A 24923-nucleotide genomic window follows, 5' to 3' on the forward strand; every position below is an offset into this window, starting at 1 on the left:
GCAAAAAGCCAGATTATAGAGATCAACTAAAGCTGCATTGGGCGAAAGAAATGGGCTGATGACCAACTCCTCACTGTTTCCAGTGGCGCTAAAACACTTTCCTCCTTCTGTAAAGCTGCATGAGCCACATCTTCAAACCTGGCACAATCCCAATCCATCTTTAAATGTCCCTTTTATATGATTTTACATTACGTCTGTCATCTGTCTGCATCCTGTGAGCACTGAAATCAGTCATTACTCTCTCAGTGATGCTGACTTCATAGACAGTAAGTGATGTAGAGGCTCTGCATAGTCAGTTTACCTGCTGTTACACTTTTCTACCACCAGGGGTCCACCACACGCGTGGCCAGGAAACTTGATAAATCCCATTCAATGTATAGAAACATGCAGACGCACTGTTTACGCACAAAACTATGATGAATTAGGCCCCAAGAGTTCAGGTGTAGTTATATTGGGACCACTTGACACTTTTAATTATACACAGGTCAACTGCATTCAACTAATTATGGGGCTTCTTGATAGCATAATTAATTGAGGGGTTTCACACTGACGGTGGTTAATGCAGCCAGAACTTCTATATATATTTTTTTTTTATTTTTATTTTTTTTAAATTAAGCAACAATCAATCAACAATAATCAACAATCTTGTGCACAAGATCAAGATAAACAATTGATTGTTTGGCAAGGCAGAAGATCATCCAGGACCCCCATCCCACCACGGCTCACATCAACATCAGCACCTGACCTCAACCTCATTAATCTATAGTGGAAAGGTTATTATAACAGCAAACACAGAGGGAATAAATCTGGAATGAGATGTTCAACAAGTACATATGGGAGTGATGGTCAGGGGTGCACAAACTTTTAGCCATATAGTGTACAGTATATACGAGTATTTAGGTTTTGTCTTGTGCAAAGTTATCTGCAATAATACACTCGATTTTACAGGATTCTTGGTAAGTCTATCATTTAAACACAGCCTCCTTAATGCATAATTTTGCCTTTTCATCATGCAGTTAATGGTGTTGAAATATATAACGAAATGTGGAAAGTGTTGAAAAAGCAGGTTGCGTGACCTGAAACCCCCAACTTCTGAGGGGGGTAAAAAGAAAAATAAATAAATAAATAAATAAAAACGAAGCGCATTTTGTCCCTGTACGCGATCCGTAATAACGATCTGTTCAGTGACGTCACGGGTAAAGCTCTTCCCTGATTGGTCGGTTGAGGTTTCCGGCGCTGCAGAGGCATTGTTTAAATTCCCGGACGCACTGCGGATAAAAACAGACTGTGTCTGAGGGAAATTCAACTTTTACAGGTGAGAACTGCATGAAATATTGATTTTAGTGATTAATGTACACATGAAGCGGGTGACTTTGTACAGAGGAAGTGCACAGTGCTGCAGGAGTGCGCTGTTATTCAGGATAAAGTAAATACTGCATGTAAATAAACCTGAGAAGAGCAGAGATGTGGACCTCAGAGTGTTCCGGTTCAGATAGAAACCTGTTTAGTTCCTACACGCATGGTGCAGGTTTAAAATGCAGAATCTTAAACACTTCTACATTTCTGTCGCTAGGATACAAAATCTATGTCGTTATTTCGACTTAATACACGGTAGTAATCCGGGCCGTAATCACCGTAGACACTGAGAGGACACGCCCCTCAACCGCCCCCCCCAAAAAAAAATTATATTTCAGTCAATTCATTTATTTAAGAAAATTATTCATAAAACTAAAAGTTGGAGAGTTATCAATCTCAGACTTCAATTAGAAGATGGTCAAATGTCAAAAGCCATTTATTCAAATAAAAATATATTATTTGCCAATCTAGTTCTTTTAAATGCTTTTTTTAAATTCCTTTTAATTCTCTTTTCTGGACAATAAACCCCCAGGTGTCTGCACTGTATTTTGATGCCAGTCTGTACATCCTTGTCAGGTCTGTGCTCAAAAGTTAAAGGGATAGTTCACATAAAAATGAACATTTTGTTATCATTTACTCACCCTTATGTCACTCCAAACCCAAATACTGTTAATTTTCATAAAATAAAAGATTTATCCCCCACACACCCACTTTTCCACTCTTATTACAGCTCTATTCCATAAAATGGCAGAAGATGGTGATCATGAGCTTTAAAGACGCCATAAACACTATTCTGTAAAATCTGTACTCCACGGGTTAGCAGTATATATACACCGTGGAAGTTTTATCATTCATATTTGGTCTGCTGTACTGTTTGGAATAAATTCTTCACTATACTACTGTGCAGAATAAGATGGGGGGGGTAAATCTGAATTATAATAAACCATCTTATCTAACTTATGTAACTTGTTACCTCACCCTCACTAAATGGTTTGGTCCCCCCCAGTGGTGAGGATGTGGTTACAGTCTTGAGGCTATGTCGTCATGTTGACCCAAAATAGCCTTATTTTACAAGAGCGCGTCGTCGTTTCGGATAATTATAACATTCTGTTAAATACAGAATTATTTTTACTCAGTGTTATTTAGTCTTAATAGCTGCAGTAACCTGTCAAATACCGATTTCTAAAAAATGAAACTAAGATAAATCATCTTAGATCTTTAATGTGAAATTACAGTGTATAAAAATGAAGTGAAAAACCATGAAACATATTTTTAGGGAAAAAGGGAAACAAAATAAACGTACAATAAACGTACAAACGTACAAAAACCTGGTTGCAGGTTAACCCCTAAACTGTGTGTGTGTGTTTTGGCTCCAGTATCAGCGTGTCCTTCCTGACGTGTCGAGTGTAAGCGTGATGCGGCGTGACAGGTCCGTAAGCAGACGGAAGCAGGTGACTCCGAGGCACAGGACTCCACCACGCACACGCAGAGACAGTGGACCCTCAGGTAGGTGCAGGTGTGTGTGTCGGGTGTGTGTGCGTGCCAGGTGTGTGTGTCGGGTGTGTGTGCCAGGTTTGCGGGGTGCTGATATAAGGTGTGTGTTTCTGTTCAGAGGCGTCACCGCGGAAGAAACGGAGGTTCCGCCCTGGCGTGAGAGCTCTCATGGAGATCCGAAAGTTTCAGAAGTCTACAGACCTTCTTCTGCGTAAAGGACCCTTTTCACGCCTGGTATACACACACACACACACACACACACGCGCGCACACACACACACGCGCACACACACACACACACACACACACACACACACACACACACACACACACACACACACACACCTGATGGTGATTTGGTTGCAGAAGAAGGGGTTTCACGTGTGACTGTGGTAAATACTTATGGATTTTGGGTCACGTCTCAGGTCACTTCACTCTCTCAGTCACGCCACACAGGACACGTTTATCAGTTCTGTGGAGGTGAATTTACACTCCCAATTAGTTTATTTATTTTTTTAGAAATATTAACTGTGTAATGTTTACTCATTAATAGAATAAGCCTAGTTATTAAGCGAGAGAGTTACCAGAATCCCCCACTGGCATACATGCCCCTTCTTGGCCACGCCCATCTCAGCCAGTCGGACTGAATGCGCCAGTGAGAACGCTTTGCTAATTTAATACAGTTTTCATTAATAATGATATGATCAGCAAGAACTTGAGTGGAAAGTAGAATCTTTGAAATATTTACAGTTTCTTAAATCGGACCTAGAAATGGTGCAGAATCTTCAAGATATCAAACATTTACTTTCTTTAAGATATTTCAAATTTTAAAAAAAAGAAAAACTTCTCAGGTCTCAGACTTTTGGACCTCACTGTATATCCACATACACCGTACACATCAGCCATAACATTAAAACCACCTGCCTAATATTGTGTAGGTCCCTCTTGTTCCACCAAAACAGCTCTGAGCCGTCGAGGCATGGACTCCACAAGACCTCCGCAGGTGTGCTGTGGTACCTGGAGCAAAGACCTTAGCAGCAGATCCTTTAAGTCGGACTTGTTTGACCAGAACATCCCACAGACACTGGATCGGATTGAGATCTGGGGAATTTGGAGGTCGAGTCAACACCTTAAATGCTTTATGTTCCTCAAACTGTTCCTGAACAATTTCTGCAGTGTCTCAGGGAGCATTGTCCTGCTGAAAGAGGACACTGATATTAGGGAACGCCGTTACCATGAAGGGGTGTACTCGGTCTGCAGCAGTGTTTAGGTAGGTGCTACGTGTCAAAGTAACATCCACATGAATGCAGAACATTGCCCAGAGCATCACACTGCCTCCACCGGCTCGCCGCCTTCCCATAGTGCACCTGGTGCCGTCTCTTCCCCGGGTGAACGACACACACACACACACACACACACACACACACACACACACACACACACACACACATACGGCCTCCACATGATGTAAAAGAAAACGTGATTCATCAGACCAGGTCACCTTCCATCGCTCCATGGTGCAGTTCTGATGCCCATTGTAGGAGATTTCGGAGGTGGACAGGGGGTCAGCATGGGCGCTCTGACCGGTCTGTTCACATGGTGCATAACATATCCCACCCCTTTACAGGTGCCGCTGTAATGAGATAAGCAATTTTATTCACATCGCCTGTCAGGGGTTTTAATGTTATGGCTGATCTCTGTACACTGTATACACAACTTTGTTTTGTTTTATATTTATTTTATTATAGTTTTATCATTTATAAAAATCTCTCTCTCTCTCTCTCTCTGTAGGTCAGGGAGGTGTGTCAGGTATTCAGCAGGGAGAATCTGATGTGGCAGGCCTATGCGCTCTTGGCCCTACAGGAGGTGCTGTACACACACACACACACACACACACACACAGTTCATAGATTGATTTGTGAATATGGTGTTTGTGTGCATGCAGTCACTGACTGTGTTTATTTATATATATATATATATATATATATATATATATATATATATATATATACACACACACACACACACACAAATACACATAAGAGCTGTTCGGTAGTCCATATCCAGAACTCACACAGAGTAATTGTGTTTTTTTTCCTCAGGCTGCGGAGGCGTTCCTCGTCCGTCTCTTCTCCGATGCTAATCTGTGTGCGATTCATGCTAAGCGTGTGACTCTGTTCCCCAAAGACATCCAGCTGGCTCGGCGAATCAGAGGAGTGGAGAACATGTGACCTGCTTCACTTCATGTTTTAACCTTTTTAAATAAGCGGCGGTGTATTCGTTTCACACTCAGGTGTGTGTGTGTGTGTGTGTGTGTGTGTGTGTGTGTGTGTGTGTGAGAGAGAGAGAGAGAGAGAGAGAGAGAGAGAGAGAGAGAGAGAGCACGCGAGCGAGCGATACTAATCACAATTTTCCACACTTGTAGTATTGTTAGAGTATTAAATTAAATGTACACACTTCCCCCTACTTTAATCCCCAAATGTAGTGAAATTAGAGGTGATGTAAATATAAAGGTTAAATTCCATCATTTCAACTTCTGAGGAAAATAACATAATTATAATAATAAATATAATAAAAACATTTAATAATAATCTTATTAATCAGATTGTGGTATGAAATGATTACAAATGATTTATTTAATCCATGCCTTTTTCTTTATTTTTTTTTTACATGTGATAAAGGTCGTAACCTGTGATAAAAGTTTAGGAGTTTATTATAATATGGAAAGATCAGCAGCACAGTGAGTTTGTGTGGAATATATTGGGGGAAAGAATTAATATTTTGTATGTTTTTATTAAGATAATTACTTTAAAATGACCTTTATTATTCTCCCTCCATCCTCCAATAAAAGCCGTGTATTAGATCCCGGACTGTGATATTCTCCTGAGTACACACGGTTAAACGCAGGTGTATTACTGCTGTAGCTGTGAGGTAGTTCTGACTGTGATGATGCTGTACATGTGGAATCAGGAGCTCATCTCTTCTCGGACACGTTCCCTACCCAGACCTCCTCCTGAGCTGAACACTAGGGGGCGTGGTGGTATTTCTACACATCCACAGTAACAGTGTTGTGTGTTGAATGTTGTGATTATCTCATGTGAGTGTGTTTCACACACCGGCCGTGTTGCGATTTATTAACCTGCAACATTGTGTAAATGCGTCTCTGGTTTTAATCATACGTTTCTGACCTTTTTGATGTTTGAGTTTTTTTGTTGTTGTATAAATTAACTGTTTCGTATTATAATTTGTATGTAATGAAGATTTACAGTCAATAAAACGTTTTGTAAGAGCGCTGTATAAGAACGTTTTGTAAACTACAATTTATAGTTTGACGATAAGATATTTTTAATGGTGCTTTTTGGTGGAAAATTTACTCTCCATTAGCTGATGGGTAAAGAGAGGTTATTTTCAGGTCATGTGATTAAATACTTCCACAAAGGAAGGTGATTACCTGCTGATTTCTCTCAGGTGTGGTAAAGCAGGTAAACACACACACACACACACACACTGTGAGATTAAGAAGCTCTGAGAGCACCTTCATTTGCAACCTGTTTCTAGTCCAGTTAGTGTCCTTATTTCTTCTAAAAGCACTGATTTTGACAGAATAAATACACAACAAGTTGCAGAGTATGACTTTTCCTGTGTTCCTCGACACTTTATACAGTAATTCTAATAGTAATGTACCTTATTGTACTCACAGGTAGACAGCGGCTCTAAAAACATCCAATACAATCTCATCTTTCTGTGTAAAACCATACTTATATACTTTATATAATTCTGCAAATCCCATGTTTGGTGAAGTCTGTTTACAGTACTCCTCACTCAACATGGCTGCCGTGTGACTACATTCCTGTGCAGTGGAGCGAGTGCTGTGAGCTCACTGTTCTTCAGAAGTGAAAGAGAAATTGAGCTGCTGTCTTCCTGGTTAAATCACTATGTTCACCCTGAACACAACACTATCCGTAACAGACACCATGTGATGGTTATAGAGACGTTACTGAGAGCCTCAGCTCTTCATGGAAGTGCAACAGATATCAATTTACAAAAAAGAAAGACATTACAAACACAAGAAAAGGGAACGATGAATATACAATATATAGGCTAAGCAAATTAACGGATATAACAACTACGTACTGTCATGTGACCTACTGTAGAAGTAATAGCATGGCCTCATCAATTTAAACAGTTTTTGTACGTTTCTTTCTTATGTATTTCTGAGATCTGTGAGATCTGGAAAAGATCACTTAAGCATCAGTGTGAAAAACGTTCCCGGAATCCAGCTGTACTGGTTTATAGAAATGATGTGTGAGGTGACCGGGGATTTCAAGTTAGAAGAATGTTTACACCCATACACACCTGAAACATTTTAAACACTAAACTCTTCTTTTACTTATACCTCACTATTATAACTTCTTTCTTCTTTAAAGTCAAAATAGTGACTTTTTTGATGACAGAAAACAACAATTCAATTCAATTCAGTTTTATTCGTATTGCGCTTTTAACAGTGGACGTTGTCTCAAAGCAGCTTTACAGAAACATATAAACACAGGATAGAGATTTTAAGTGTGTGAATTTATCCCTATTGAGCGAGCCGGTGGTGACGGTGGTGAGGGAAAACTCCCTAAGATGATCTGAGGAAGAAATCTTGAGAGGAACCAGACTCAGAAGGGAACCCGTCCTCATCTGGGGAACAATGGATAGTGTGGAAGTAAAGGAAAGGTCATTGTGGTTATTACAATGTGCTTTATGGTTAAACAACACTGATTGGATCTTGCATTCAGGTAGTCGAAACAAAGTGAATCGTATTTGTTTGTTTTTTTGTTCCGGAAACATGGAAATGCTTCGGATAGTTTGAATGTACAGCAAATGGGTAAATTTCAGTCACCATTACCACCATCACATTTGACCAGCTCTCTCTCTGGAGTCTGATCCTCTGTCTGTGTAATTGATCTAGTTTCACTTTGATCTAGTTTCACTCTGTATATAATGGAATATTATTTGGTGTTTTATTTCCACTTCATCCAGACGATTTAAACGGTACTCATCGGTACCGCTCCATGTCGCTGTGGTGTAGTGGTTTCATCAAGGGGGCACATTTTGTACATTTAATGTGTATCTTTATCTCTTTAAAAATGATTTAAGATACATAATTTGGCCTTAATGAGCACTGATGTAAAAGCTCATTGAAGCTACACCACGTGCACCAGCAAAAGATGGTTCCATGCCAACGACATGGAGAAGTACCATTTAGCACCATTATTTCTGAGAGCGTGTGGAGATTATACACTATTACACAATGTACTTGTGTAATCTTATAAAATTCCCCAATGATAAAACATGAAACATTTTTAGATTGAAAAGTCCGAGACCACGCTGAAAACCAGGGATTTTTTTTTCTTCATTTAAAACAGGAAGTAAACAAAGTGTTAAAATTCTGATGTTGAATTCTGGATTGTGATTGGTCAGAAGTTGTTGATTAATTCTCTATAACAGCAGCTCTGACAATAATGCAGCTGAAAATCACAGGTTTATATGAATGCACTCGTTCTAATACGGTATGGTTTCTATAGTAACAGCGTTCACAGGGACAAGTGGATTTCTGTAAGGAGAGGTTTATGTAACATTTATGGAAGGAGTCTCCAGTGTCAGTGCTTTGTAACAGTCGGAGGTAAAGCTGGACGCTTTCTGACAAGTTGTAATGTAATATGATGTTACAGGACAATAATCAACTTCATTACACCATCCCGATGTTGAGTATTTTCCTATAATAGCATTTTTCTTAAAATAACTCAAGTTGCGTTTGAAAGTGTTTTGGTTTAAGGTAAAGAAATGTAAAAACACAAACGTAACACACAACTTGTACAGCTATCATTCACAAGGAAGCGACAGGTTTCTGGACCTGGTTCCTGTTCGCTGGTCTTGCTTTATAACAGGATCTATTGTACAGACTCCGCCTTCACACTGTGGAAATCAGGAAGCCACGCCCCCTTCCTGAGTCTCTTGTGAGGGTGACACCAAAATACTGTAAGTGCTGAGAAAGGAAGTTAGTTTTTCTCTCTGTTTGTTCCATACAGAGACATGTACACTTCCTTTACTTGTTACTTACATTCACCTCATAGCAGCTTATCGATTACACTTTCCATTTTTTCTTCTTTCAGATAAACCCTTTGCTCTTATCCTCCGTTTCCTTTGGGAGGCGAAGCCATGACGACAGTTGCTATGACGCCTTCTCATGATGCACGAGACCCCCTGATCATCAGCTTTGATCTGTTCGGGTTCTCTTTACTCTCAAAGCTTTCTTTTCTTTGCTTTGATGCAAATTCCTGTGATAAAAACACTGACACTTCAGGATCAGCACACAACTGAACAACTGAACAATCCAACAAACACACAATGTGAATTGTTCATTTCTAAAATAAGTGGTGCCATTTTTAACCATTTTAAGCATAAATACAAGCACAAACTCTAACACACAGCAGCAGATGAGTTAAAGCTACATGTTGTTGAGTTTATGTACATAAAACTCAGTCACGTCCATGGCAAGTGGATTGTGGGTGAAACTGTATGTTTACATCAAAGACAACATTTAGAATATGGACTAAAATATGGCCTGAACACATCCAGCTGTGTGTACACTTCGGCTGTAAGTTCTCATCTATACCATCAGATCTAATCAAGACCATCGTGACCATGGCAGTGTGCAGAGCCAAATGCAAAGGCTACACCTTTAAACTAACAATAGAAGACTTGGGAAGCCAAAAAGGTTCTGTGTAAAACATTGAAATATTTTTCGATCAGAAAGTGTTTTTTTTTGTTTGTTTGGTTTTTTTTTTTGGAAGTCAAAAACCCTAAATTATCCAAAGAACCTTTAAAGAACCTCTGAAGAACCCTATTGTCATGTCACAGCAATCCACGAACTCCAGTTCCCAGCAAACACCACGGCCTCCAAACATGGCCGCCCCAGACTGCATTCCCCATAACACGTACACGCTACCCCACTCACAGTCCCCAAGCTTCTGATGGAACACAGCCTCACTCAAACACGACTCTGTAAAAAGAGACTTTTAGTCACATGTAATTGAAGTATACGCTCAGTTTGTGCTCCTGACTATACCAAGCCTTTCTTTGTTGATGGTTTATCTGGGTTTGATCCTCTCGGTTATAGTCGCCTGAACTTTGTATTGAACGTGCTTGAACCTGCCTCACGATTTGGATTTGTTACCCTGAGTGTTACTGAAGCTGTTTTACCTGCAACTGCATCCATCTCCGCCTCCTTCACATACCACATACCTTCTAGTGCACTATGCACGTTTTATGGAAATGGAGATCTGCCAGTTAGTGCACTCTTAGACACTTTATAACCCTTAAAGGTTATTTGGTGGTTTTTCTTCGTGAACACTTAAGGGTTCTATGTAGAAAACTTCAACAGAATATTTTCCTATCAGAACGCATGTTTCAAGAATGGTAAATAATCAAAAAATGCCTTAAAGAACCAGTGAAGAACCATTAAGTACCAGCTAGTGCACTACTAAGAGTACATATTAAGGGAATCGTGAGTTCTAGACAGTTTAGAACCATTAAAGGATCTCTGCTTGTCTCTCTTGGTAAACTCTTAAAGGTTCTATGTGGAGTGTTTTCCCGTCAGAAAGAAGTCTCCTTACAGAACTCTTTACTGAGGAAGTGTACAGAACAAACTCCACATTATTGCTCTTTATAAGTGGTTTATAAATAGAACCCTTTTTAAGTTAATGCACTACAAAGAGCAGAAAAGGAGTTACTTTTATTAAATATACTTCTTAAGGGAAGTGAGAGCTGTGTTTAAACTTGTGTGATACCTTGGTAATGAAAGCTTTTTATAGACCATCAGTGTACTAACCCAGCTGATATTAATTTACACAGATAGGGGGTGTAATTACTTATGGATTTCAGCTGGTTCCTTGCCTTACCTTGCCTTGGAGAACTGCTTTTTCTTAGCGTGTTCAATACTTTTTTCCACTTTATTACACATAACTTTATTTATGGACTTTAATGTTGTGAGTTCTTTATATTTCCGGATTTCTTGAGTTAATACTGACGTCTGGGGAAAATGTCAGGTGAATAATCACATTGGAAATATATTTACTGAAAAAAATGTTGACGCGTCCAATACTTATTTCCCCCACTGTGTACAGTATACTTCCTCAGCTCTGAGTTTCTGTTCTGTCAGGATATTCTGTAGACTTCGGGACAACTTTAGAAGGGTTTGAAATTAAAAACTAGGTTTTCAAACTGGACTTAAAGATCAAGAGCGTGTCTGAGTCCCCAACACCGATCTCACATCCAGATGCTAACCGGGCCAGACGAGATTGGACACGTTCTCAGAGCGCTATTGCTGTAATCCTCCACAGAAGTATGAAGTGAATAGTGTACCTCTCACAGACTGTATGGTTTCCTTTCAACAAACAAAAACAAGCTGAACAGGTTTCGCTGACTCGTTGTTCAAAAAAATCCAAACACATGGCCACCAATGTACAATCATTTCAAGAAAGAAAATCAAAAATAATGGATCAAGATACATCTAAGAGTATTTTTTATTCCTTTCTAGCCACAGAATAAAAGCAGGTGAACAGGATTAATAAACATCCAGCTATTAACTACATTAAGGAAATAGGACCATACATTTAACTCACAAACAACATTTACTTATTTCATGTTGATATTAAATTCAATCACAGAGGCACCAGGAAGACCCTTAGTCTTTTGTGGTTCTGTACCATGGCTAACCTCTGACCCTGACCTCTGACCCTGACCTCTGAGCCTGATCTCTGACCACAGCTAATGACTGTAAAGGCTGAAGAATTAGCATGTGATAGAATATCGTGTTTCAGGCTGTGCGTTGGATTAAATCGTAATCTTGTTTGTTGAGTAACTACTGCAGCGTTATCACGAGACTTTGCCCTCATTGTTTTACGACTTTAATGTCTTCTCGGCATAACTCCTATGTCCTACGGTGTAAGAGGTGAAACAGATTCGTCTGTAAAATATAGACTAAAGTGTTTCATGGTAATCTGCAAGTGTGAGTGCGAGGCTTCTTTCAGCTTCATTCAGTTGGTGGCTTTACACACGCACTGATAAAATACACTCAATCTGGCAACATGCCAGAAAACTTGTCTCACTGGTCTGAAAGAGAATGCAGATAACATGCGGGACATTAACTCTGCAGATAACATGCAGAGTACAAGATCATAAAAGTAACGTGTTTTCTGTGACCGGGAATGCAGTTGCATGATACAAAGCAGTCTAGGCTGTTGACTCTTTATAGCGGCCATCTTGTCCTGAAATTTACTGGAGCGCACGTTCATGCTGGTAATAACGAAACTCCAAAGAATACACAAGCTTTTAAACTCCCAAATGTTGTCTCATCTATGCACAAGTTTCACAGAAGTCCACATTGTGTATGCTGAGGCCTTTATTATGTCATCCTCTGTAGACCTGTGGTTGCAGTCGGTACGTTTGTGTGGGTCTGATGTAAATTAGTAATCCTTCCATGTATAGCAATAGTGAAAAGTCAATAGTGAATCCATGCTTACAACGACAAGCTCTGATTGTGTTTCCCCAGGACATCAATTCAATACAGTAGAGGAGTGATGACAATACATTCCTTAAAGACACACATTATTACCTATATTATAGCCGAGTGTGTGTACATGAACAGATTCTTCTAGATGTTTCCCTGTCTTCCTGGTGAGATCAGTGGGGTTAGTGCATCACAAACATTATGGGTTTGTTTACTTGTGTTTGTGTGTGTGTGTGTGAGAGAGAGAGAGAGAGAGAGATGTTCTTAATGAATAGATTGTCACCGGTCAGAGTAATTGGCCACTTTAGATGTGCCATTTAAACAAACTGCGTTTCCAGGTCTCAGGAATGTTGATGGCATCGTAGAGCTTTGATTAGTGCGTCAGGGAGGTTGTAACCAATGGCAGCTGGTCCTCGGAGGGTGTGATGGTGGGACTGGTGGGACATGAAACATATTTAAGGAAAAGGAGCGTGGACGGATAAGAGACCCACAGAATTCTGCTAGAAGGTAATTTGTTTAATAATTGACTTCTTCTTGATGAAGGACCTCCAGACATTCAACGCAAGAGTTTTCTTTAGCACAAGAGGCAAATTTGCTTGTTAAATATTGTTCTTTCCTCCCTCCACGCAGATGAAACTCCAGCCGTTCCACATCTGCTCGGTTCTGCTCATGTCATTGCTGTTGCTCTGCCCTGAAGGTGGCCTGACCTTCCAGCTGCATCCCATCATCCCCGATTATGAAGCGGCAGTGAATGAGGCCTGGATGGAGCCGATGGAGAAGATGCAGTTGATGGAGATGAGACGGAGAGCTCTAGGGCCCTTGGTGAAACATCCGATGGAGACAGCGTACTACAAGAGAGGAGAAGAGGAGGAGGACATGGAAGAAGGTGATATACAACGAAACGAAGTGCTGTCGTCCATCGCCGGGGGTCTGCAAGCTTTCAACAGACAGAAAGGAGGCTTCGGGTTCCGCTTCGGGAGGAAGTGAAAGAAATGATATAGAAGGAAAGAAGAGATGGAAGTATAGGGATTAGTATGTGTGTATATTTATAGATAAATACAGTATATTTATATATCAGTGTCTGCATGTGTGTGTTTGTGTGTGAGACCGACATGACCATAATAAATGCTCAGCTTTTAAATGTATATACATGAGGACAGTTAATATGATGTTTATGTTTCTGTACATAGCTTTCTCTGGATGTAAAACATTCGTAAATCCTGGACAAAATGAAACATGAGATATTTGCCATAAATGAAAGCTTTTAACCAGTACTCATGGTTTCTTCCTTAAAATATGACTGCAAAATAATAGGAATACCCTTGCAGAATCTGCTAAATGTTTTTTAAAAAAAGAGGTTAAAATTCTGTTTTGTTTATATATATATATATATATATATATATATATATATATATATATATATATATATATATATATATATATAGACAACAAATACTGCTGTACAGGAGGAATGCAGAACAATTATATCATGACGTGTGATGGACACACCAGGTGCAAATACCATAAACATGTGTCAGTGTGTGTGTGGTCACTGCAGCACATTGGTATTGCACATGGTTGATATTGATGGTCGGATTATGCAGCTGATGGAATGCAGGTATGTGCAGTTACTCGAATACTCACCCGAACTGAAGAACAGCAAATAAAACCAGAAAAGTAAAGTTATGTGTCAGAGAGTGAGTTTGATTACACAACAGAGTTATTCACACTAAAAATGATCATGAGTGATTATTATTATTATTATTATTATTATTATTATTATTATTATTAAAATATATACACAAGACTATAATAATATAGTAATAATATAGTACTTTTCTCAAAGCCAGGGTCACTTTACAATTTGGGGAAAAAGAAACCCAAGGACACAAGATAATGTTAAAATAAATAAAAAGCAGAATGAGAAGCTGTTGCTGTGATCAGATTTTAATGGCATTACAAACTGAGAAAATATATTAAGTGATAAAAATACAATCATATGACATTACATATGAAAAAATATGAAGCTCCTGTTATTTCCAATCCAAGCAACACACCACAATATCATTTACACTGTTGATTAACACCCAAGTTCTTCACTATAGTTTGTTTTTAAAAAAATAATAAAACAATAATAATAATAATAATTTATGCTGTAATTTCATGTATGGGTTTAAAAGATTTTAACACTTGTGGACTTGCTAATTAACTAATGAACCTTTTCATGAAACTTTCCCCCACCATTCACAACTGTGATCAAGAAGAAGACAGATATTTTATTCATTTGTCCTGAACATTTTTATAACATACATGTGCTAATGTAGCTGTAAATAATAACAATTAATACATTAAAACGACAAAAAAAACAAATAACTCAGTGAGCAGATTTTATTCCTAAATAACGTGAAAAAAACAGTTATTTTATATTATATATTTTATATTTCATATAAAAGTCCATCCATCCATCTTCTATACCGCTTATTGTTTTCAGGGTCACGGGGAACCTGGAGTCTATCCCAGGGAGCATGGGGCACAAGGCGGGGTACACCCTGGTCAGGGTGCCAGTCCATCACAGGGCACACTCACACACACCCATTCATACACTACGGACACTTTAGACACGCCAATCAGCCTACCATGCATGTCTTTGGACTGGGGGAGGAAACCAGAGTACCCGGAGGAAACCCCCACAGCACGGGGAGAACATGCAAACTCCGCACACACAGAGGAATTGAACCCCCGACCCTGGCGGTGTGAGGCGAACGTGCTAACCACTAAGCCACTGTGCACCCCTCATATAATATATGTTCTATATTATTATTATTATTATTATTATTATTATTATTATTATTATTATTATTATTATTATTATTATTATTCCACCAACACACTACAGTATCATTACACACCTCTGGAAGAACACCTACAGTGTTAAGTGTTGTTTCAGTCTTATTTTTCAGCACCTCCACAGGTTCATTCTGCCCGGATATTACTGACAGACCGACACTGAATCCTGTGATTAGTTAGTTCTGGCCACGCCTGTGGAGCTCGAGCCTCTGAGACTTGTTGTTCTGCACTCGGACTGGGAGAGATCACACCTGACCTGCAGCAGACGGAGAGTGGATATTTCTGGGGTATTTTGGGGTATTATGTGAAGATGGGGTGGACTTCTCTCATCTTTTCAGCCTCGGTGTTGTTGTGTGCTGCTGTTCCAGTTCTCAGCGGTGAGTCTCCACTTCATTCTGCTTCAAATAATCCAGTAACCCTTCTGTACTTTTCATCCTGAACACCGAACTTTCCCTCAAATCGAAAGTAAAGCAGAAAGTTTATTAAAACAGCTCGGATTATATCGCTTTAATTGACTTCCCATGGTGTTTATGATTAAATCCAGTGAACTCTTAACTCTTAACACTTATGGAAGAACTCAGAAGTTCTTTTTCAGCCATATTAGATTTCTCCTCCTGACATGGCGGAAGTTAAAGTCGGTGTCTTTGTTGTTTTAACTGTAACAGCGCTGCAACTTCTAATTTATCATAAATGATTTGTAAGTTGTTCAAACTAATCAGGCCTACACTAATTAGTGTTTTACTCTTTAATATATATGTGTGTATATATATATATATATATGTTTTTTATCCTGATTTGTGAGAAGAAGGCAGTAGTCAGTCCTCGGTATTCAGTTAGTGTTGGTGAGGCGATACTCACCTGGCAGGTAAGCTTAGGGTGGGGCATCACCTAGGCAACGCGTTACGTCATGCTCTAATTAGGACAATGGACAAGGAAGTCTTTTTTTAAAGTGTGCGTAATAATTAGTCTCCTGTATGTTATTGACTTGTTTTTCTCTTTTGATAGCAGCCTGAAATGCCAAGAAATCATTGATCAACTATGATATTTATTTCAACTATATAGTGAAATTCTATATATTATATATTAAAGAAGGAGAGACATAAGTGAGTGCTGGAACAAAGTCCATGTGTGATATATGATGGTTGGTGTGGACTGAGAAAATAAAAGGCTTTGCTTGTGATTCAGTCTAGAACAAATATGGAAAGTCCATATTCTAAAACCAAAAGTAAACACCCACCTTTTTTAACTTGGAATTAAAATGGACTTGGAAGTGTGTATCATAAGTCTACACGAAATGACTTATAATATTAAAGTCAGGGGGATCAGTATAGTTCACAAAATTATTTACAAATAAACGTTGCGATTGAAGTATTCACCCCATTGCGGTGATACGTAGCCTATAAACTGTTTCATTTGGATAGAGACATGGTTACAGCGTCAAATGTTTAGCTTCCTAAAGAAGAATTACTTAATTATTACAGTTTGTCAACAGCTGAGTTTATAGCTTGTGAATGTATTGCTCTAATTAGCCCCCTAGTGGAAAAACAGAGAACAACTCATTGTTCCAATTTTTTCAGTTTAATTAGACCATGAGACAATTTTCATTTCGATGTCTAAGTTTTACTAAATTATTGTGAAATACCCAATATTTTTACTTGCATTGTCAGTGCACCTTGTAGTGAGTATCCACTCTTTTGTTGTTTTTTCCCCCTACTTATAGACCGGCACCAACTGTATTACACCTACACGGCTCTGTCCAAACCGATTAAACTTCCCGGAATCTATGAGTTCACTGCACTGGGAATGCTCGATGACCGAGAACTCGACTACTACACCAGCGAGACTCAGGCTAAGATTCCTAAACAGGACTGGATGAGAGAGAAGATGCCACAGGATTACTGGGAGAAAGGCACTCAGTCCCGCAAGAGCAAAGAACAGTGGTTTAAGGTCAACGTGGACATCCTGATGGAACGTATGGGACACAATAAGACTGGTTAGTACATTCTCTTTATCATTACTCATAAAAGGGCAGGGGTCGTTTCTTTATGATTCTTAATGTGTAGTGTCAGACAGTTCAGTTATCTTCATTGCACTGTCTCCATTTTAGACCTTCATGTTCTTCAATGGAGACATGGCTGTGAGATTGATGAAGACACAGATGGGAATATTAAATTTGTGAGTGGAGTTGATGAGTACAGCTACGATGGCACTGAGTTCCTCTCCTTCGATGAGGTAAACTCGAGGTGGATTGCTCCAGTCCCAGCTGCTCAGCCGACCAAAAGGAAATGGGATGAAGTTCCCATCCTTAACCAGTACACCAAGGGCTATCTGGAGAAAGAGTGTGTGGACTGGCTCAAAAAGTTCATGGAGTATGGAAAAGAAGAACTGAAAAAATATTGTGAGTGATAAAAGAATGATTCTGATGGATGTAGTTTATGGTTTAGACTTGATAAAATTAGAGTAAAAACTTGATTTTAAAAGTAAAAACTTGAATGATGATTTTCTTTCTTTTCAGCACCACCCAAAGCGTATATATCTGCGAAGCCATCAGTAACTGACCCCAGCAAATACACCCTGAGCTGCCTCGCCACGGGATTCTTACCTCCAGATGCGAAAATGTGTTTAAGGAAGTCTAGAACTTCTCTGCCTGAACATCTGGTAAAATCCTCTGGAATTGTTCCCAACGGTGACGGCACCTACCAGCTGAGGAGCCATACCGACATTGTGATGGATACAACAGTAGTGTACGATTGCTATATAACCCAAAGTGCCCTTGACAAACCAATAATTATAGAGTGGGGTAATTATCTTTCTTTGTTTACATTTGTATTTGACTGTAATTTGTTACTACTTGGAAAAAAAAAATATTTGAAGTACTTACATACCACACATAGCAGCAACATGTGCAACTACACTAGCAAAAATTACATTCCTTTCTGTGGTGAACTGGTGATGTGTAATTAACATTATATACCAGTATGATGGAAGTATTGTGAAAAGCCCATGTTTGTCTCATGCACAGTAAGATCTACATTATGATAGTGTTAACAACTCAGGACTCTGAGATGTGTGTGTGTGAGAGAGAGAGAGAGAAAAAGAGAGAGGGACAGACAGACAGAGAGAGAGAGAGAAAAAGAGAGAGGGACAGACAGACAGAGAGAGAGAGATCCCATGAGCAAGAGTGTGGTTGTACTGAATATTGGCACGGCTGTGATTTGGCTGTAGGCTGTAGTGTTGTAGATCATCACAGCCATGCCAATATTCTGTATAACTGCACCCTTGCTTGTGTGATTTTGCTTTTAGACGCAAGAAAATAATACTGAGTAACTGATATTTTGGATACAATATTAACAAATGTTTTGTTTTGTTTTTGCACCACTAGCAGAAATAGATCTCATACAAGCTGCACTCACTTCATAAAATGTTGGCTAGCTAGCTCACCTTGGTTTGAATATTCCACATTAAATTCCCCTTTCATCTTCATCTGATATGCTTTCATTTTGAAGTAATATTTTAAAGTTATTTTCCTGAAAAACACATTTTAAAAACAAAGTGAACCGTCCCAGTGCAGTTACACTAAATATGAGCACTCTTGGTGGTGAGGTAAATCACTAGATGAATTGGGAAGAAAGTGGCATACATAATTGTATGGGCATTTTTATTTCCCGTGGTTGTTGGACATGAGGGTGAAAAACTACGTCAGCAGCGTACTGAAATTTCTTGTCTGCTGGCCAGCTACAACTAGAGACTTGATAGACACCCAGGAAACGTATGAGTGCACCTGTGGTTGCCCTAACACACTCAGATTGGGAAACCTAGAGTATATGGAGTGGAGCATTTGTAGGTCTAGTATTAGTACAAAACTTGAAAAATTGGTTATTTATAGCATCCTGATCCTGTTTTAGATCAACACTGCAACTCTCTGATTTGCTTTATCATTTTTCTGCCTACAGTCTTTAAGGAGGAGTCCAGTGTCAACATTGGAATAATCATAGGAGCGGTTGTCTGTGTCCTACTCTTGGTGATTGTTGTGATCGTCATCCTCGCTCTTAAAATGAAAGGCAAAGTTTGTAAGTATAGACCATACTTATTTAAAAAAAAAAAACAAAACTGTCATATCCACAAATAATAACCTGGCAGATCATGCCAGACCACAGTAATGGCTGAAGTAAAAACTGCTAAACAGATCAAGAACAGGATGTAGGCATTTCTGAGTAAAAAGCATACAGAGTAGAATACACCAGGATGGCATTTTTTTTTGTCAAATAACTGATTTATCAAAAGGTACAAACTACTGGGAGGCAGAACAGTACAGAAATACCAGGTAGTTAAAAATACACAAATAAGAGAAACATTAAAAAAGTATATACAAGAGAGGAGTAGAATTATCACCATGGAAACATCAAACATCTGTCCATTTTATTAGATTTTTGTTCAATTCTAATTAAAGGCAGTTTCCTTTGATTACCTGCTAATATGAAAGTACACAATGTAATATATATATATCTTGGAAGTATATCATTATTATACCAATAATAGAATATAAGCAATGAATATTTCACTTTTTTTATCTGCCATTTTTCTTATCCTTTTCTTCTACATTACATTATTTTAATTCTTATTTTTGAATCTTTCAGGTCTTTCAACTGGTGGCTCTGGTAATAATAATCTATATTTAAAATAAATACTTTTTTAATTAATACAGGTTTGTTCACTATAACTGAGACATTCTCTTTTTTTTCCCCAGAGAACAAAAGCTTTGGGGGATCAAGCAGTGGATCAAGCACTGAAAGCATTAAACTGGATGGCAATTCTGGTAATGTATCATTTCCCAGAACAAAAACTTTATTTCCCTTTAGTGATCTCTTTCATGTAAATGATGTAGTCAACTCCAGATTGATTGGCAACTTTTATAAATGCAAGCTAAACATATTTGATACAAATCTACAGTTTCACCGAATAATTCATATGTTTCACTCAGACAGAAGAAATGCCTTACCTTTTCTCTCTCTAAAAAAAAACCTCATTTTCTTTTTTCTCCCAAAACATGTTGAACCTTTCTGGGTTTTATTTTTTTTTTTTTTCAAATTGCTCACAGTCAGGGAAAAGGGAAAACAACACGCATCACAAAATCCAATTGCACACAGAAATAATGATTGTTATTTAGGATCTTAGTAAATGCAGGCACATGGGGTGTGGGGGGGGGGGTCTGTCAATGAGAATGTTCTTTGTAAATCATGTTTTAGAAAGAATAATTTGATTAAAAAATGTCATTTTTGTGCATTTCAGGGAAAGACAACACTGACCCATCAAGATTGAGCAGCAAGGAGGAAGTGAATGAGAACACCCAATCACTGCTACCAGCCACTGGTAATCCTGGGACTAAATCATTCATAATAATCAACTTTTATAAACCTTTGTCACACAGGATGTCAATCAGCACAACACTTTCCATAAGTTACCTTTGGGCTCTTAGTTGCTCCTCTGATAAATGCCTTCTTTAGCTGGTCACTGACGTTTGGTGGAAGTCCTCCTATAGGCAGAGTTGCAGTTGGGCTATACATATTCTTTCCATTTTTTTAAAGAATGGATTTAATGTCACTCCATGGGCTCTTCAAAGTTTGGTCTATTCGGGGCTTCTTCCAGGAACAGGTGTTTTTTGTATTGAGATCATGTGACTTCATGTCACAAATTTTTTACATTCTCATTTGCATTTTGCAAATTATGTTGATTTTTCCTCCCACTTCATTATTATGGACTGTTTTATGTAGATTTATGACATGTAGTATAAGCCCAATGAAATCCATTTCAGTTCAAGGTTGTAACTCTACAACATATGAAAACGTTCAAGGGTTTTGAATAATTTTGCAATGCACTGATTGATTTGACTCATTCGTTCCGTTGTGATTTCTGAAGTGTGAATCCACATTTCCACCATACACATGGTCAAATGTTTGCATTACACCTCTGCAACTCATTTTTTTTGTTTGTTTGTTTTTTTTAGAATTCTTTTTGAGAATTTCTTCTTTCTGGTTGATAGGTCTTACCACAATGACATCCACAGACAGTATAACATTAAGTAACAGCCACATGCTGGCAAACTGAGAGAGTGTGAAAGAAAACATTAGACGCTCAAAATACAGAACTCAAACTAAGCCTCTATAGCCTCTGTTGCAGTCAGTTCATCTGCTGGCTACAGTGATAATTCCATATAAATCCTACAAACATTCAGTCACTCCTTCTTTAGGTCATACTAGTGAGAATCTCAGACAGATGCACAGTCTGATAAATAGACAACTTAACAACCTAATGTGTCTTTTTAGTGATGGAGGCATAAAAATGGATGAACTGAGACTGCTGCTTACTGAGACCTGCTGCTCCTCAGTTAGGTTTTATTGATGAACAGTATTTCTGGATTTAAAAGGGTTGCAGGAATTCAGTCTATTTTGCCACAAGTACAACACCTTTTATTGTCTTCTCAATAATATCTTTTCTAAAAGAAAGTCCACTGTCTGTGACCATATTTAAAACATTTGATTTATTTAGCAATAATGAATGTGTGAATGAATAATAAATATTGATGTACATGACTTTTTTTCCCCCAGAGGGACACAGCGATACTGGATCAGACAGTAAAGATGCTAAAGATTCTGACAGCACAAGAGACTCTGGTAAAAAAAAAAATTCTGGGCAAAAGTCTGAGCCATGTTTCCATTAAACCAAGACCATGTCTTGAGCACTCAGAAGGGTGATTGGGGGGAAAACTATACCTGTATATCATGTTTCCTGTAGATGAAATGGCACTGTGCTTCTTTAATAAAACAGATCATTGTGGTGTTTTTCAGGAAAAGGCAGCGCTAGTGGATCATCAGCCAGCAGCCAGGAGAGTATTGATGAGACATCCAAAATGCTACAAACCTCTGAATTAGTCTGAATACCTCTGGTAATATTGATTTAAATCCATATTTATTATAAGGTTCTATCTGGGTGAAGAGCTGTTTTGAGATGTGGGTTTTGACATCCATGTTAGAAAAATTCTAAAGTACTGAAATACTTTTATAGCTCAACAACACTACACGTTAGTGTAATGTTATAACTTTACATTTACATTATTGAAATTCTGAGACACAAAGACAGTCCATTTTTGAACACCCACCAAACACAGCTAGAACCTTAATGTTTTATTTGTTTGTTTGTTTTTTATTCAAGCTCTCAATCATATCTTACAAGTCTGCTATCTGACATTAAGTCCTGGGTTACACCTGAAAGTTCAGTGAGAAAGCACACTGCCTGTAGCTAGATAATGTCAGTAATATTTCATGGTAATGTTCGCCACAAGATTAGCTTAGTCTGTGCTGAAGAGTCTCCAGTGTACCAGGACATTTATAAACCGTAGGATCAGTAGTACAGTAGATCGGATCTGTACTATTTTATACAGTTCTCTTTTTAATGTAGAACCATACTGTTTTATGTTGTTGTGTGTTTTATGTGTAAGAAGTCAGTGCAATACTTCTATTTAATGATGACTATAATTTATTTCTTTTAGGTGGAGGTGGAGAGTCGATTTTACATAAACACTATGGATAAAGGATCTGATCTCACTGAAAGCTTTTTTCAAGTCAATGATTTAAAATCCTTCATATGTAACCATCAACCTATTACAATCTACTACAAACCGGCACACCTGTGCTTACACACCTCTGATCACTACTGATGGTTGCAGTTTTTTTCCCCCAGCACTTTACAAGAAGGTAGTTTAAATATTAGACTTACAAACAGAGCATGTAATAATCATCACCTTTCCCAAAAAAATCTAACTGAGCAAAACAATTAAATATGCGTTTAATGTGTTTAGCTAAAAGCTGTTTAAAAATAAAATAAATAAAAAGCAACTGATGATATACATCAGCTAAAAGATATTATACTCTGAATATCTAGATAATTCTGCATTCACATCCATCATCCTCAGCATTAATTCCTGCTGGGTGCTGTAAAAAAAAAAAAAAGTTGCAAATGTCAAAATTCATTAGTTTATAAACAGAACATTAAATATAAAATTATAAATAAAGTATTAAATCCCAGGTTAAGGCACTGCTTATTGCCAGATTGGGCTAGATTTGAATACACTGTGGGTGGAAAAGTCCGCGGGTGGCGTTCCCTAAGGCAAGTTTAAAAACGGGCTGTGGCTGTGAAGATGTTTTAAAGCAATGATTGAATTGAATTTAATCAAACATAGGCTATGACAAACAAAGGTAAAGTGTCACTCCATGAAAACTGCAGACCAACTGTGACATGTAAATAAGCTAAAAGCCAGAATAAGGAATTTTGAAGACCACTCGCACCCTTACGCTGACATTATCATCAGAAATAATGGCATATGGGTCAGAAGATAACATCTCTACTCAAAGATGAGATACGAGGCATCACATTTACTGCTGCTCATGTAACAAGGACATGAAAATAACAATGGATTTATCCAAAAATAAAATGTAATAAAAAGGAAAACATTTGCGAGGTCAACAGAGCCTGTGCTCTCACGGCCGAGGCCGGGATCGTACCAGTTCCAGTCATAATTTAGGAGAACTTTATCTGAAGTATAAAAGCATGCTGGGAGAAGGTTTTTTTTTTTTTTTTTAACTGGCTTGATATACCTCAATCTGGTGATGATTGCCTTTAAAATGCACTTAAAACTTTCAACAGATTCTTCCTCAGATTTCTTTTTCTATTCCTATTTTTTTTTAAAAGTTTAAAAAACTACTACTATTACTGATTACAATGACGATGATTAACATTTTCTCTTACTACATATTTCAAATCTTATTTGTACTTGTGTACTTGTGATCACAGCTTTCTTGGTGTAGACACTGGATTATTTTTGTTCTCAAGTGAAAGACATTTACTACAGGTGAATTCTACAGAAGAGTCCTTCTGTTTTTTATATCCATTATGGCTGTTTAAAGTATAGTTTGGTGAATCTTTTGTGTACTGTTGAGTGCTTCTTGTGGTATGACTACATACAGCTTTTATTTTTGGTTGTTGAATTTATTCAAATGTATTTTAATAAATACATTGTACATACTACAAATACCTACTATGTTTTGTTCATTTTACCTGTACCTGTACCTCTAATGTCGGAATTAAAACTAAAATAATAAGTACATATTTTTAAACATCAAATTCAGAATAAAATTCTGTAAATAAAGAGTAAATCACAGTGTGTGTATTTTGTTTGTATTTTTCTCATTTGTAAGTCGCTTTGGATAAAAGCATCTGCTAAGTGAATAAATGTAAATGTATTATAGTAAAATACTAAGTGACAGGGTGATCTGATAGTGCGTGAACTTTTTATCAGGTAAAAGTTACATTTAATATTGCTGCAAACCCCGAAACAAGTTAGTTCCTGTTCTCACGTAGGTTTATAGCAGCTATAAAGAGTCGTTCCGTCCCAGCCTCTCCTTTTATTCTTTAATAAAATATGGCTTAAGTTTGTGGTCTAGAAGAATTTCTCCGACAGCAACACTCACTTATGACTTACAAATCACTTATACCAAAGCTTTAGAGTCGACACTTGGTTCCCAATACTGGGAATGAAAGAGTCGACTCTTTGGGGGATTGACTTTTAATCTGAAAACAGATAATAAAATTGTTTTATTTCCCTCATTGGTAGAGTT

The 24923-nt window shown here is 38.0% G+C and overlaps 3 protein-coding genes across 4 annotated transcripts in view; all 3 read left to right on the top strand.

The window, feature by feature from the left end:
• The first annotated feature begins 1264 nt into the window (after window positions 1-1264).
• On the top strand, window positions 1265-6540 carry LOC128617969 (histone H3-like centromeric protein A). Its single transcript, XM_053641249.1, has 5 exons — window positions 1265-1315; window positions 2733-2862; window positions 2969-3084; window positions 4641-4715; window positions 4952-6540. The coding sequence occupies exons 2-5, from the start codon at window positions 2772-2774 to the stop codon at window positions 5078-5080; spliced, it is 411 nt and encodes a 136-aa protein (XP_053497224.1). The 5' UTR covers window positions 1265-1315; window positions 2733-2771; the 3' UTR covers window positions 5081-6540.
• Window positions 6541-12547: 6007 nt separating this feature from the next.
• Window positions 12548-13504, top strand: qrfp (pyroglutamylated RFamide peptide). Its single transcript, XM_053641502.1, has one exon. It carries the CDS (start codon window positions 13036-13038, stop codon window positions 13390-13392), a length of 357 nt encoding a protein of 118 aa, XP_053497477.1. The 5' UTR covers window positions 12548-13035; the 3' UTR covers window positions 13393-13504.
• Window positions 13505-15472: 1968 nt separating this feature from the next.
• Window positions 15473-24923, top strand: part of LOC128618094 (major histocompatibility complex class I-related gene protein-like) — a 48781-nt gene continuing 39330 nt past the window's right edge. Inside the window, exons 1-11 of one of the 2 annotated variants that reach the window (XM_053641498.1) lie at window positions 15473-15629; window positions 16973-17245; window positions 17360-17650; window positions 17768-18052; window positions 19206-19322; window positions 19890-19910; window positions 20000-20068; window positions 20542-20622; window positions 21858-21923; window positions 22098-22195; window positions 22799-24466. In XM_053641498.1, the coding sequence (XP_053497473.1) occupies window positions 15563-15629; window positions 16973-17245; window positions 17360-17650; window positions 17768-18052; window positions 19206-19322; window positions 19890-19910; window positions 20000-20068; window positions 20542-20622; window positions 21858-21923; window positions 22098-22186 (1359 nt within the window). In that variant the 5' untranslated portion in view covers window positions 15473-15562 and the 3' untranslated portion in view covers window positions 22187-22195; window positions 22799-24466. Of the gene's footprint in view, window positions 15630-16972; window positions 17246-17359; window positions 17651-17767; window positions 18053-19205; window positions 19323-19889; window positions 19911-19999; window positions 20069-20541; window positions 20623-21857; window positions 21924-22097; window positions 22196-22798; window positions 24467-24923 lie in introns of those variants that run through there. The other variant, XM_053641500.1, reaches the window with a different exon arrangement.

The sequence above is a fragment of the Ictalurus furcatus genome, chromosome 14 (genome assembly GCF_023375685.1).
Source record: "Ictalurus furcatus strain D&B chromosome 14, Billie_1.0, whole genome shotgun sequence".
Taxonomy (NCBI): domain Eukaryota; kingdom Metazoa; phylum Chordata; class Actinopteri; order Siluriformes; family Ictaluridae; genus Ictalurus; species Ictalurus furcatus.

Coding starts and splice junctions, on each gene's coding strand:
- qrfp (XM_053641502.1), top strand. CDS start 13,036: ATGAAACTCCAGCCGTTCCACATCTGCTCGGTTCTGCTCATGTCATTG.
- LOC128617969 (XM_053641249.1), top strand. CDS start 2,772: ATGCGGCGTGACAGGTCCGTAAGCAGACGGAAGCAGGTGACTCCGAGG. Junction 3,085..4,640: donor AAGGACCCTTTTCACGCCTG/GTATACACACAC, acceptor CTCTCTCTGTAG/GTCAGGGAGGTGTGTCAGGT. Junction 4,716..4,951: donor CGCTCTTGGCCCTACAGGAG/GTGCTGTACACA, acceptor TTTTTTCCTCAG/GCTGCGGAGGCGTTCCTCGT.